The sequence below is a fragment of the Phascolarctos cinereus genome, unplaced genomic scaffold (assembly GCF_003287225.1).
Source record: "Phascolarctos cinereus isolate Bilbo 61053 unplaced genomic scaffold, phaCin_HiC Scaffold_4;HRSCAF=312, whole genome shotgun sequence".
Taxonomy (NCBI): Eukaryota; Metazoa; Chordata; class Mammalia; order Diprotodontia; family Phascolarctidae; genus Phascolarctos; species Phascolarctos cinereus.
In genome coordinates, this window is record NW_027555847.1 from 1,005,827 (window position 1) to 1,018,686 (window position 12,860).

Below are 12,860 nucleotides of genomic sequence, written 5' to 3' on the forward strand. Positions count from 1 at the left end.
CAAACTTAATCCCTGCTTGACCTGCCTGCCTTCCTGTCCCTCAAGTGAGCCCTCTCAGAGCTTGCACTATCTGCACCCGTCCCTGGAGTGATGACCAGGCTTTAGAACCTCCTGACCCCTGGGGCAGGGCTGGGGAGACTGGTGTGCTGCACCAGGGCCCCAGTGGAAGTGCCCACGTGGCCCCCTGCCATCCCCAGATAACGTTGTGTCCACTCTGGGAGTACAGAAGCTCCTGTGCTTTTGTCCCTGTGGTCTCCACCTTTCGTTTGCCTCTTGTTACAGAGTTTTGACCCTTGTAATTCGGCTGCTGTCCCCACACATGTCTGCACAGCCACGAAAGGCCTTCTTCTTCTTTTGCAGTTCGCTAGCGGTGCCTTCTTGCACATCAAGGAGACTGTTTTGTCTGCACTGAATCGAGAACCTACCGCCGACATAGCTCCAGATACCACAGGCACCTTGAGCATCATCATGCTGGCCCAAGCCCAGGAAGTGTTCTTTCTCAAAGCCACAAGAGGTGATTTAGAATTTAGTGTTGTGTGTGTGTGTGTGTGTGTGTGTGTGTGTGTGTGTGTGTGTGTGTGTGAAGTGCCTTCCCTGGCCTGGGCATGGGGCAGCCATGGAGCAGGGAAGAGCCATCAGTCAGTCTACAGATGTCTACTGACCACCTGCTGTGTGACTGCTGGACACCAGAGAGGCCAAGGCAGATGTGGGTCAGTTCCTGCCATCAGTGAGTTCACAGTCTAGTTGATGGGGATGTGCACGGGCTGGGGTTGGGGTCTGAAAAGCCTCCTGTCCAAGAGAGCCTCCAAGGAAACTGGGGGTTCTGAGGTGGGGGGAGAGCAAAGGCCTGTAGGATGGAGTGAGGAATGTGGGAAGAAAGAGCCCGCCCAGGGCTTGGGATGCTTCAACAGGGAGTGTGGTTCTTCCTCTCCAGGTGAGAGGGCTGAGTGGAAGGTCAGGCAGGAGAGTGGCTGGGGCAGGCTGGGGGAAGGTTGGATGAGGGAGGAGAGAGGCTGGCTGTAGCTAGTGTAGGTGAGAGGCAGCCATAAGGGCTTGGTTTAGGATGGTGGGATTCAAAATGGGAGCCTGGAAGTTTGGACTGCTCATGCTGTAGGATGGTGAGGGCTAACTATGGGGGCAGGGCAGGGCAGGGTCAAAGGCTGTGCATCAGCCAGAATCAGGAAGTGAGGTGGCTGTGTCGGGGCCAAGGGCAGGGTTGGGTCGGACTTGCTGGGCACCATTTGGGCAGAGAAGAATGTGACACCATCGACTGGGGACCAGCCTTCCAAACTGGGGAAGGGAGTAAGTTGTGTAAGGGAATACAGGGAGCTTGCACACCTATGTTTTAGCCAAGCCATCCTCTGGGTACATGCCATCTGACTGTCATTTGGAATGTGTGCTAACTAGGTTCAGGGCTGTCTGAGTGCCCGACTGCCTTGATGTCAGCATAAGCCTCCCAAGCCATTTGAGTTCTCCTTTTTTTTTTTTAATATGAGGCAATTGGGGTTAAGTGACTTGCCCAGGGTCACACAGCTAGTAAGTATCAAGTGTCTGGTATGAGACTGGATTTGAACTCAGATCCTCTTGATTCCAGGTCTGGTGCTCTATCCACTGTGCCACCTAGCTGCCCCTTGAGTTCTCCTCAGGAGGAGGTGGGCTCCACCTCCTTGGGGGGCATCAGGGGAGGTGGGGTTCCTGTTGTCTCTGAGCAACAGTGACCATGGGTGGGGAGGGGAGAGAGGAGGAGGAAGAGGTGGGGCACTGAGCCCACACAGATCCCAGCTGAAGAGAACGGGGCCTGGCTGCCGAGGGCATGAAATAAGGAAGGCCCGGGCGCTGAGGCCTGAAGCTTCAGGGCTGGATTTGGCCATCAGGCCATCACAGACATTTGAGTGAGGATGGAAGTCAGCTGCGGGAGGAGGAGGGGGAAGTGGAGGAAGCAAAGAGAGTGTAGCCTATTTAGGACGTGAGCTTGTGGAGGGTGTTGAGGGTCCCTTGAGCTCTGTGTTTCAAGCCTGTCCTGGCTCCCTCTTACAGAGGTACGTGGGCTTGCTTTGCTCATCCCTAGCCCCAGAATCCCGTTTCCTTGAAGGCCCTCTTTGACAGGAGGCCTTTCAGACCCCAACTCCAGGCATGTCCCTGCACTCCAAGCAGGTGGCAGGGTGATGGGCGCTTGGATCAGTACAAAAAACATGATAATTTCAGACTTTGCTCTTTCCAAGTCCACCTTGGCCCTGGCTCATTCTGGTGGTCCCCCTTGGCAGTGGGGCTGGGGGGAGGGGCAGGGCCTCTGGGCTTGGCAGCCCAGTTGGGGCACTCAGGCGCTGTACTCTGTGCTGGGCTCTCTTCACAATGCTTATGGAACGCTTTCAGAATGGCCATGCTTACGGGTTGCAGGTTAGTCACTCTCTTTTTACTAGTGACTAATAATGGACATTTACCTGTTGATTTAAAATTTGTGGAGAGCTTTATATTATACCATTTGAGCCTCATGACAACCCTGTGGGGTGGGTGTTCTAGTTATCCTCATCTTACAGGTAGGGAAACTGAGGGCAAGTGAGTGAGTTGTGTCTGAATCAGGATTTGAACTCAAATCTTCCTGGCTTGGAATTTGATCCAGCCTTGACTACACGAGGTTGCTTCTTAGGACCTTACATTGTAGTGAAAGCTTGCCCTTAGGGGCACATTTCTAACGTTGCCTTCTTAATCTAGCAGGCATAGATTATCTTGATGAGGTAAAAAGAATATTAAGTTTGAAGCCAGAGGATCTGAGTTCAAATGCTAGCCGGCCCTAGATTGGCGTGAGATCCTATATCTGTATCTCTCTGAGTCATCTCAGGGATCTCAGTGCCTCCAGCAGCTTGACGGGGGAGGGAGGGTTCACAAAGTCTGGGACACTCTTACAAGTTATCCCTGCGGAAAGTAGCTGAAGAAACGCGCCAATTGCTGGCTTGCCATGTCTTGTGAAACCAGAAACCTGTGTCAGGGTCCAGGCAGTGAGCCAGCTGAGGGCATCTCGATTCTGCCAAGGAAACTTTGACTGGTGCTCCAGAAAGGAGTGATTTTTGATTGTGCAAAGATGGCGTCATTCTAAAGGCAGGATCATTGAGCTGTGTGGGTGCATACGTGTGTGCAGGTGTGTGCTCAAGAATACACTCGTCGAGGTGTAGAGTTGCTCTTAATGGCCCCTCTCTGTTTCTTTATGTTTCAGATAAAATGAAGGATGCCATCATAGCAAAATTGGCCAATCAAGCTGCTGATTATTATGGGGACGCGTTCAAGCAGTGTCAGTACAAGGACACCCTGCCCAAGGTTAGTTGTTCTGAATGCCAGTAAGCCCTGATTCGTTTTTCTGGTGTTGGATCTCTGGATGGATCTTTGATCTGCGCATATCACTGAAGACTGGGTAAGGGTTAATTGGGAAGCTGTCTTTGCCTTTACGGTTCTAGGGGATGGGGAACTTACTACTTATTTGGACACATTCAAAGGCTCAATTTTTATTTGAGTTGTGGGCTTTTTTGATTTTGTGTTTAGGGGATGTCTTTCTTTTAACTCTTTCCTAGTCCTGTTTTCTAAGTTCAAACTTATTCTTTCCTAGAAACTTCTCTTTATCTGTGTCTTATCATCTTGTCAAATCAAGGAATCGAGGACTTTAGATTCCCAGAACTTTGGCAAAAGCACAAATTCTTAGCATGTTGATTAATTCCCACTTACATGCTGAAATGTATCCAGCCAGGCTGTAAGCCTCAGAGAGAGCCCGAAGCCTCACCATGCAGTCTCTGATAACTGGACCAGAGTGAAGTATGCTGTCTGCTTTTCAGAAGAGGCAATGTGTCATTTAGATGATGCCAAGCTGCGTATCACAGCATTAGGGATTTCTTGTAATGTCATAGGACAGACATCGAGCTGTGGCCTTGATCTCGGATCAAGATGTTCTTGACAAGCTTCCAGTACTTTTTTAGTTGAGATATTAAGAGTTTCCTGACTCGAATGCCAGACATTTACATTTCAGAAGAATGCAAGGGACTTGTCCAAGGGAAACCAAGAGAGCCTGTTGTTCAGATCATGAGAGTCTTGGGGTAGTTCTTATAGGGAATCACTGCATTTGTCCAGAAGTCTTGTATGGGGATGTGAAGAGCTGCCCTTTGGACCCGGAAGGTCGCTGTGAAGTGGCCGTACTTCCCCTTGACGCTACAGCCGGTGTGGGACGGGCGGCAGCACTGAATGCTGTCCCTCATGTTAGCCAGAAAGGAAGGAAGGAGGGATCCCTTTGGGATTCCAGGGGCCTGACGCTGGGCAGGCTGCGGCCCTTGGGCCCCTGGCTCTGGCCCGGCCTGGCCTGGAGAGGTGCCCCTTGGGCCGTGCTTGGTGAAGGGCCTCGGGGCTTTCGTCTGAGCTCACCAGGCTCATGAGGCATTTTCATGTTGTCGCGTCTGCAAGTAGCGATCCAGGAAGCAAGGCAGAAAAGCGCTGATTTCTACTTTTTGTTGTTTGGGTGGAGTAGAGGTGGCTTTGTGTGGTGCCATGTGAGTACAGTGATCTGGGACTGTTCCCAGAGAAGCCTTTTCTTCCGGTGTCTCTCAAGGATGCCTTGGAATCAGGCTTCTGGAGAGAGATCCTCTCCTCTGGTGTGAGCCGCGAGCAGCTGTTTATCTGCTGGATGGGTGTGTGTGCGTGTGTGAGAGAGTGAGAGAAGATTTTAGCCGGGCTCTTTCTACAGCCAGATGCTCTCGTCCGTAAGTGGGGACTTGTTTTCTTATTCTCATCTGTGTGTGGGTGTGTGTGTGTGGGGGGCAGTTGGGGTTAAGTGACTTGCCCAGGGTCACATGGCTAGTCAGTATCTGAGGCCAGATTTGAACGCAGGCCCTCCTGACTCTAGGGCCAGTGCTCTATGCACTGTGCCACCTCTGCTCCCTTACTCTTCTCTTGGAGTCGCTTGGTGATGGAACCGCTAGCCGTGTAGTGGGTCACAGCTGTCTCAACTTCTTTGAGGCGTGGGGAGCCCTCCTTTCTCTTCTGGCACGCTCGAGTTTTTCCTTTATAAAGCATTGGCTGCCCTTGTGGCTTGGTCACAGTGAGTCTTGAGGCCCAGGCCGGCCCAAGAGAACCCTGGAAGAAGAAAGCCCTTGAATCCCCTGCATTCAGTGCCTGCACTTTCGCGTCTGGGGCCATTGTTGGTGACTTCGCTGCTCTGGCCACTCTTTGGCCTATTCCTGTGTCCTTTTCCTCTTTTCCTTCCTGCAACCCATGCTGGGTTTGTGGTTGGACTTTGCCCTGTTCAGCATCTTTCTTTGCAGGAGGTGTTCCCTGTTCTGGCTGCAAAGCACTGTGTGATGCAGGCCCATGCTGAGTACCACCAGGCGGTGCTAGCCAAGCAGCAGAAGAAATTTGGGGAGGAGATTGCCAGGCTGCAGGTGAGCTGGCTGCCTCAAAGGGACCTTTGGGTGGCCCTCTTTTGCCTTCTTCTGTTTCCAAATATGTGTCTTCCCCTCCCCTGCCCGTCGAGCCATCCCTCCCTTGTAACGAAGGGTAAAAACATGGACAAAGAAGCAGTTTGGCTGAACTGTACACTCTGTGTAGCATTCTGCACCTGAAGTCCTGTTCCCTGCTCCCCTTGAAGAAGGTGAGGAAGGAGTGCATTCTCCTTTCTTGGAGATCCAGCTTGGTCATTAGAATCCCATTCTAGCCAGGCCTCTCTGTGTTTCTCTGACCACCCTGTGTTGTAGAGGGTGGCTGTTACCCCCCCCCCCACACACACATTCCAGACAAAGGTGCTGTGGCTCCAGAGGTTAAGTGTCTTCGCTCAGGTCACACAGGAAGTGTTCTAGACTCCCAGGCCAGGGCACTTTGGTGAGATTCTTGGTGCAGTGGAGTCCAGATGGGAAGGCCGAGGAGAGGGCAGGGGACAGTGGTCATTGGCCCCCCTTGAGTGGAGCTCAGGGACTGGGTTTAAAGTTAGAAGGGAAGGGAAGGGAGCAGGTCCCAGGCCCTGGGCTAAAGAAGGGCGTGAGCAATGTTACCCTTCATCCTTGTGTGACCTCAAGCAAACCCCTTGTGCTCTCTGGGCCTCAGCTTCCTTCTCTGTAAAGCATAGCAGGGGCTCTGCTGCCATGACTTGTGGGGAACAAGATGCCTGTTTTCTTGTAGAAACAGCATGTTAGTGAGCTCAGATTTCCAAGCCAGTTCACAGATAGGCCTTTTTTGCCTCTTTTCTCCTCCTCTTCTTTGGAACCATCCTTTGGTGGGGAGGACTCCCTCAATCCTTACAGATCAGCAGCCACCTCTGACCCTCAGTCTTTGAGAGTTGTTTGGGTCCCTGATTGATGGGTCTGGGCCCACACAGGCAAGACCTGGTCAAAGGGCAGCTCAAAATGAGGCCAGTCAAGGCAACAAGCAGCCATTTAGCCCTGGCAGTATAAGTTCAGGGTTGCCCCTTATGGTGAGAGAAGACCCTGACTCCCTCTGAGCCCTGGGTCTGAGTGTTTCTGTGAACTGGGCGCCAGACAAGATCCAACGCATTGTAAATGGGCTGATTTAATTGGGACATTTTCTTTTCTTTTTCTTTTTTAATTAATTAATTTCTTTTTAGTTTTTGACATTCATTTCCATAACATTTTGAGTTTTAAATTTTCTCCCCTTCTCACTTTTTCCCCTTCCTCCAAGACAGCATACTATCTGATATAGGCTCTACTTATACATTCATATTAAGCATATTTTCCCATTAGTTATGATATAAAGAACAATTAGATGTAATGGGAGGAACCACAAGAATGAAGCAATAAAACAAAACAACAAAGGAAAAGGAGAGCAAACAGTCTGCTTCCGTCTGCATTCAGACTCCGTAGTTCTTTCTCTGGGTGTGGATAGCACTTTCCATCATGAATCTCTTGGAGTTTTCTTAGGTTTTTGTGTTGCTGAGAAGAGCTAAGTCTATCAATGTTAGTCATCACATAACATGGCCGTTACTGTGTACAACATTCTCTTGGTTCTGCTCACTTCAGTCAGCATCAGACCATACAAATCTTTCCTGGTTTTTCTCAAGTCTGCCTGTTCATCATTTCTTTTTTTTTTTTTAAAGGCAATTAGGGTTAAGTGACTTGCCCAGGGTCACACAGCTAATGTCAGGTGTTTGGTCTGAGGTCAGTTTTGAACTCAGGTCCTTCTGACTTCAGGGCTGGTGCTCCATCCACTGTGCCACCTAGCTGCCCCTCTGTTCATCATTTCTTATAGCACAATAATATTCCCTTATATTCACATTCCACAGCTCGTTCAGCTGTTCCCCAATTGATGGGCATCCTCTCAATTTCCAATTCTTTGCCACCACAAAAAGAGCTGCTATAGATATTTTTGTGCATGTGGGTCCTTTTCCCATTTGTATGATCTCTCTGGGATATAGCCCTAGAAATGCTATTGCTGGATCAAAGGGTATGCACAGTTTGATAGCCCTTTGGGCATAGTTCCAAATTGCTCTCCAGAATGGTGGGATCGGACATTTTCTTTACAGCATGCAGCAGAGTTGATTAAAACTGTGGCGTCTCGTTATGATGAGTATATCAGCGTGAAGGATTTTTCTGACAAAATCAGCCGTGCCCTTACAGCAGCAAAGAAGGACAATGACTTCATTTATCATGACCGGGTTCCAGACCTGAAAGATCTAGAGCCTATTGGCAAAGCCACTCTTGTGAAGCCTACAGTCATCCACGTGCCTCTCAGTCAGAAATTCACTGGTAAGCCAATCTTTAGAAACTCTTTTGCCTCAATTGTTTCTTCTCCAGAGTTAGATTCTAATTTGTGAATTAGATTGCAGTTATCCCTTCACATCACCTGGGTTAGGGGCATGACACCCCCATGATCTGGAAAATCCCTGGATCTGGAAAAAATTTGACCTTCACTTCATACCAGAGAAGAAGTCTGAATCATTATGGTATTAAAAGATAAAAGATGTCGATATTGTGCAATACCATACATATATTTTATGCATTTCTGAGTTTCTAAACTTTATCTGTGTCTGCTGGCTTTTGCTTGTCTGCGGATTCCGCAGAACTCCTCCAAAATTCCCATTTAACTTCTTATGCTGACCCATGATATATGGAAATCACAATGGGGAAAGTCACGACATGGTGGGTAGGGAAAAGTGTCATCTTAAACATTGACTTTTTTTGCATCTGTTATCCACCTTTCGCAGAGTCTGGAAAATCAATTTTAAGATTGATTTTTAATTTTTAAAAGATGGTCTTGCTAAGAGCTCTTCTGGGAAGTCTTTGCATTATGCACAAAGGAGGGCATGTGAAGGGTTCAGTTGAGTGGCTCCAAGTATGAGATCTCATTGGTCTCCAGTAAAGCTGTGGGCAGGATAGCAAGGTTTCAGTAGGGCTTGCCCACCTGTGCACATGCACACACACACACACACACACACAGTGACCAGAGAGGCTTTCTGAGGGCTTGGCTGCACACACATGCACTTGCACATGCATATGCATGCGTGCGCGCGCACACACACACAACACACACACACACACACACACACACACACACACAAACATAGGGTGACCCGAGAGCAGAGTTCTGAGGCACATCGTCTCTGGAGCGCGCTTTGTGTCAGGTCCCTTTTACAGCTGGGCCTGGGGGTGGGTGGATGGACGGCACTGTGGAGCTCCTCCTTGGCTCTGTTCAAGACCATCCCCATGGTTGGGTGTCCTTCACCTCCCTGTGCTGATGAACCAAATGTCTGGACCACTGCTACATGGCTGCTGCAGAGCTCCGCTCTGACCTCCCTCACCCTGGAGCTTGTGAGCTGCCCAGAAAGGGGCAGGTTGGGGAGCAGAGCCAGATCCGTCTCGCTGATCATCCTGTTGAAATGCCACCTTCTGTTTGTAGACTTGTTTGAGAAGATGGTCCCAGTGGCTGTGCAGCAGTCTTTGGCTTGCTCTAATCAGAGGAAGGCCGATCTGGTGAACAGGTTAATCGCCCAAATGAGAGAATCCACCAACTTGGCCAACGGGTGAGTGCTGTATAGCTTGCTCTGAGAGAATTGTCCTGGTGTGCTGCACGCTGCCTCCGTCACCTGGTCCGGCCCTCCGGCCCCTCCCCTCCTGCCTCTGGCACTGGGACTGTGGTCCCCTCCAGCCCTCCTTGCCCAGACAGGCAGCTGCCCGGCCTCTCCTTTTGGGCCTCCTGGATCAGCGCTCTTCTGCCTCCCTTGGCTGAGAGCCTCCCACCCGCTTTGGGCCCATACCAGATTCTCTCCCTCCTCCTCTTTGGTCTCTGAGGAAGAGGTACGCGCCCCCCTGTGTGGTCTCCCCGACTCTCTCTGACCTTCTGTCTCATCCATCATCCCGAGTTCTTCCTTGTCCTCCAGAAAGCACTTGCTAGATGCTATTGCCTTCCATCCCTCCTTGCATTGAGCATGAGGTGTCTCCAGAGTGACTCCGTTCCCTTTGTGGTCTCTTCCTTGTCTGTGTCCTCCTGGCTACTCGCTTCTCTCTTGGTTTTTGTGCTGCTGCTGTCTCCTGTTCTCTGTAGCCCACCCCCAAGGCTCAGTCCTGGCTCCCCACTCTCTCACTTGGTGACAGATGGCCCCCCCGGGTCTTTCTCTCCGGAGCTTCCTCTCACGCTCTTTCAGCTGCCACTGAACCTTTCCCTTTGGATGGTACTCAGTAGGATGGTACTCAGTATCCCAGACAGATGACCTTCTATCCTCTCTATCACCTTCATCCAGTCACCCCACTTGGCAGCCTTGCCCTCTCCACGTATCCCACTTAGCTAGTCAGTTGTGCTTCTTGCCATTTGAGCTTCCCCATCTCTGACCCAGGTCACCTCTCAGCCTCCTTCCCTCCTGCTGCTTCTGGGTGTTTCTGTTGGCCCTTCCCTACTGTGGTGCCTGGGTGCTCTCTCGCCACTCTCTCTGTGCCAGTTTGCCAGCTTGGCTCACGGGCCTTCCCAGGCATAGGCCTTAGGTTTCCTTGGGTCTGGAGACTGAGGGGCCTTGTCCCTGTCCTCTAGCCCGGGGACGTTCTTCAGGTTGGCTGCAGCCCTCGGAACTGGATGGGAGATGAAGGGAAGGAGGAGAGTGCACCAGGCCTGACTTGTGCCACGTCCAGCCCGGGAGCCCTCGTGACCTGGTGGCTCCTGATTGCTCTTGGTTTCTTGGTGTGGTTGATGAGAACCAGGCGTGTGATCCTCCCTTGCTAGCTGCATGTAGTGTATCTGCCTGGCCTTGGGAGAGGGAGTGAGGGTTCACCCTGGGCGGCCTGAGGAGGGGTGCAGCTGCGTCCCTGAGATTTTGAGGCGTAAATGCTTCCTGACCCTCCTTTCTGTGCCGCATCCCCTTTCCTCTGTCCTTGTCCGAGTCTTTCTGTAGACGTGGCCAAGCCAGGATGGTCCCATGGTGTGTGTGCGCAGGTGTGACTCCAGCATGTGTGCTCAGGCAGCTTGTGGCAGAGCCCGGGCTTCCGCCTATCAGATGGTTGCACAAGGAAGCCATGAGGGTCTCACGAAAAACCCTTCATTGGGTGTGACTTTTCATCCCTTCTCTCTAGGGTCTTGGCTTCCCTCAATCTGCCTGCAGCAATCGAAGATATATCTGGGGATACTGTCCCTCAGTCTATTTTGGGGAAGTCAGCCTCGGTGATCGAACAGGGAGGAATCCACACAGTGGACCAGTTGATCCAAGATCTGCCTGAACTACTGCAGAGAAATCGAGAAATCCTCGACGAGGTGAGATCCTTGTGCTTGAGACCTTCTGGCATGTGAGGATGAGGCTGGGGGTGGCCGTGGGTCCGGAGGGTCCTGGGCCTGAAACCAGGAGGACGTAAGTCACTTAGCCTCTCATCTGCATGGTGGAAACGATCCTAGAGTTGCAAGCTTTCAGGTAGAAGGGGCCTCACCCCAAACTCCATGGGCCCTTCTCTAAACCCTCCAAGGACAGGGAGCCCCAGTCTCTGGGCACTTGTTGGTTTTCTCTTGCTCTGAGTTCTGCCTCCTAGGTCCTGTTCCACTTGTCCCCCTCCTCTCATCCCTGGAGTGTCTCCCCTTGTCAGGTGCAACCTCCTCTAATCCCCCAGCTCCTAGATTGTGCCCTGTAGGCCTTCCCCTCCTCTGCACACTCTGGCTGGTCTGAGACTGTGGCACCCGAGATAGGACCACAGGCTCCAAGCTTGAGGATGGCACTGCCCTCTCTGCCTCTGCCTGCCCACAGGCTCTCCTGACTGCTGCCCCCACGGCGCTGTTGCATGCCGGGAGACCTTGTTTGGAAGCTGGATTCTGTCATTTCATTTACCTCTAGGTCTCTCTGGGATCTTCCAGTTCTTTGATCCCAGGGGATCTGCCCTTCCTAGCAGCGGCAGCTTCTGGACCGTAGCCCTGTGAGTCCCCCTTACCAAGCCAACCACCTCACTGGCCAGCGGGCAGATCGAGGGGGTTGAGGGGTCCTGGTAGCATCATCGTCGGGCTGTAAACAAGCAGAGAAGTGGGCTCAAGCCCGCCTCAGGGCTGCTCCTTCCTCCCCCAAGGACCTTGGTCTGGTCAGGGCCCCTTTCTGGGCCTCAGTGTCCTCCTTGATAAAATGGGGGCTTTGGAATAGAGGGCCTGTTAGACCCTTGAAGTGTCTGTTCTTTTCATGTGATGTCTTTTTGGGCTGTGCCAGCATGCGAGTCTGTCCCATCCTTTTGGGTGAGCCTTGGCCAGAGCCTTCCCATTACAGGTGCTACCTGGTTCAGCTGCAGGCCTCTCCCGGTGCCCCAGGGGCAGAGGAGACCCCGGACTTAATGCAAAAATCGCTCCCTTAGCATGCACGCTCAGCCATGGGTTATGGGCCTTGGCCAGAATGGTCAGAGTCCCGGAATGGCACAGCCTTGACTTGAGAGCGTGAATCCCTAGTGGTGGGGATCACTGTGATGGGGGCTGAGGCTTATGTTCCTGGGGATTGGCTGGAGAGGGGCTGGAGGATTAGATGCAGGGTCCAGAAGCCCCCTACCTGGCAGTGTGACCCTGGGCAGGTCACCTGGTCTCTGTGAGCTTCAGTCAGTAAGCATCTGCTAAGCCCTGACTGTGCTGGGTGGGCAGGGGCCGAGCCCAGGTCCCAGCTCTCGAGGTCAGAGCAGAAGGACCACACCCCAATATCTGTCCAAGATGACCAGAAGGCCCGAGCGCCAGGGGAACCAGGAAAGGACGTGTCCCAGCTACCATCACTGCTTCTGCAGAGTGTGAGCTGGGGGAGGCTGGGAAGGAAAGCACAGCCTTCAGTGCTGGATCCTGCAGGGGATCAGGAGCCCTGGGGTTGGAGGATGGGGTGCTCCAAGTATCTGAGTGGGCAGAGGCTGCCTGAGGGCAGTGGCTGCTGCGTGAGTGAGCTTATGAGCTGGGAGGACTGTGGCTGGGGCTGCTCTGGACGATTAGGCAGAGTGGAGGGTTTCCAGTGTGGGGATGACCACCTGGCCTCTCCAGCTCCTCAGGTGCCCTTCCCTTCATGGCCCTTCCTCCTGAAAGCAAGCCGCTTATAGATCTTGGTCTCGGGCATCTCTGTGCCTGGCCAAACTGGGCGTCTCTTTGGGGAGGGGAAGCATTTTAAACGGAGGCCACAGGGTCCTATAGAAGGCTCTCCTAGGCCAGAATGTGACAAACCTCGTTTTTTCTCCAGTCTTTGAGATTGTTGACCGAAGAGGAAGCAACCGATAATGAGCTGAAAGCAAAATTCAAGGAGCGCTGGCAGAGGACGCCATCCAGTGAGCTCTACAAGCCTCTGAGGGCAGGTGAGGATTCTTCTATGGGACCCACTGGGCATGTTCACTTGGCGAACGTTGGGGCAGAGCAGGGGGAGGGGCCTCATCTGGGAAACCTGGTGTGGAGCTGGTGCCCCCAGG

General features: G+C 52.2%; 1 protein-coding gene across 1 annotated transcript in view; it reads left to right on the plus strand.

Moving 5' to 3' along the window:
- Positions 1-12,860, plus strand: part of PDCD6IP (programmed cell death 6 interacting protein) — a 35,230-nt gene that overhangs the window by 13,387 nt on the left and 8,983 nt on the right. The window contains exons 5-11 of the mRNA XM_020978540.2: positions 361-514; positions 3,212-3,312; positions 5,298-5,414; positions 7,505-7,727; positions 8,878-9,001; positions 10,539-10,716; positions 12,638-12,749. Coding sequence (XP_020834199.1) covers positions 361-514; positions 3,212-3,312; positions 5,298-5,414; positions 7,505-7,727; positions 8,878-9,001; positions 10,539-10,716; positions 12,638-12,749 — 1,009 coding nt within the window. The remainder of the gene's footprint in view (positions 1-360; positions 515-3,211; positions 3,313-5,297; positions 5,415-7,504; positions 7,728-8,877; positions 9,002-10,538; positions 10,717-12,637; positions 12,750-12,860) is intronic.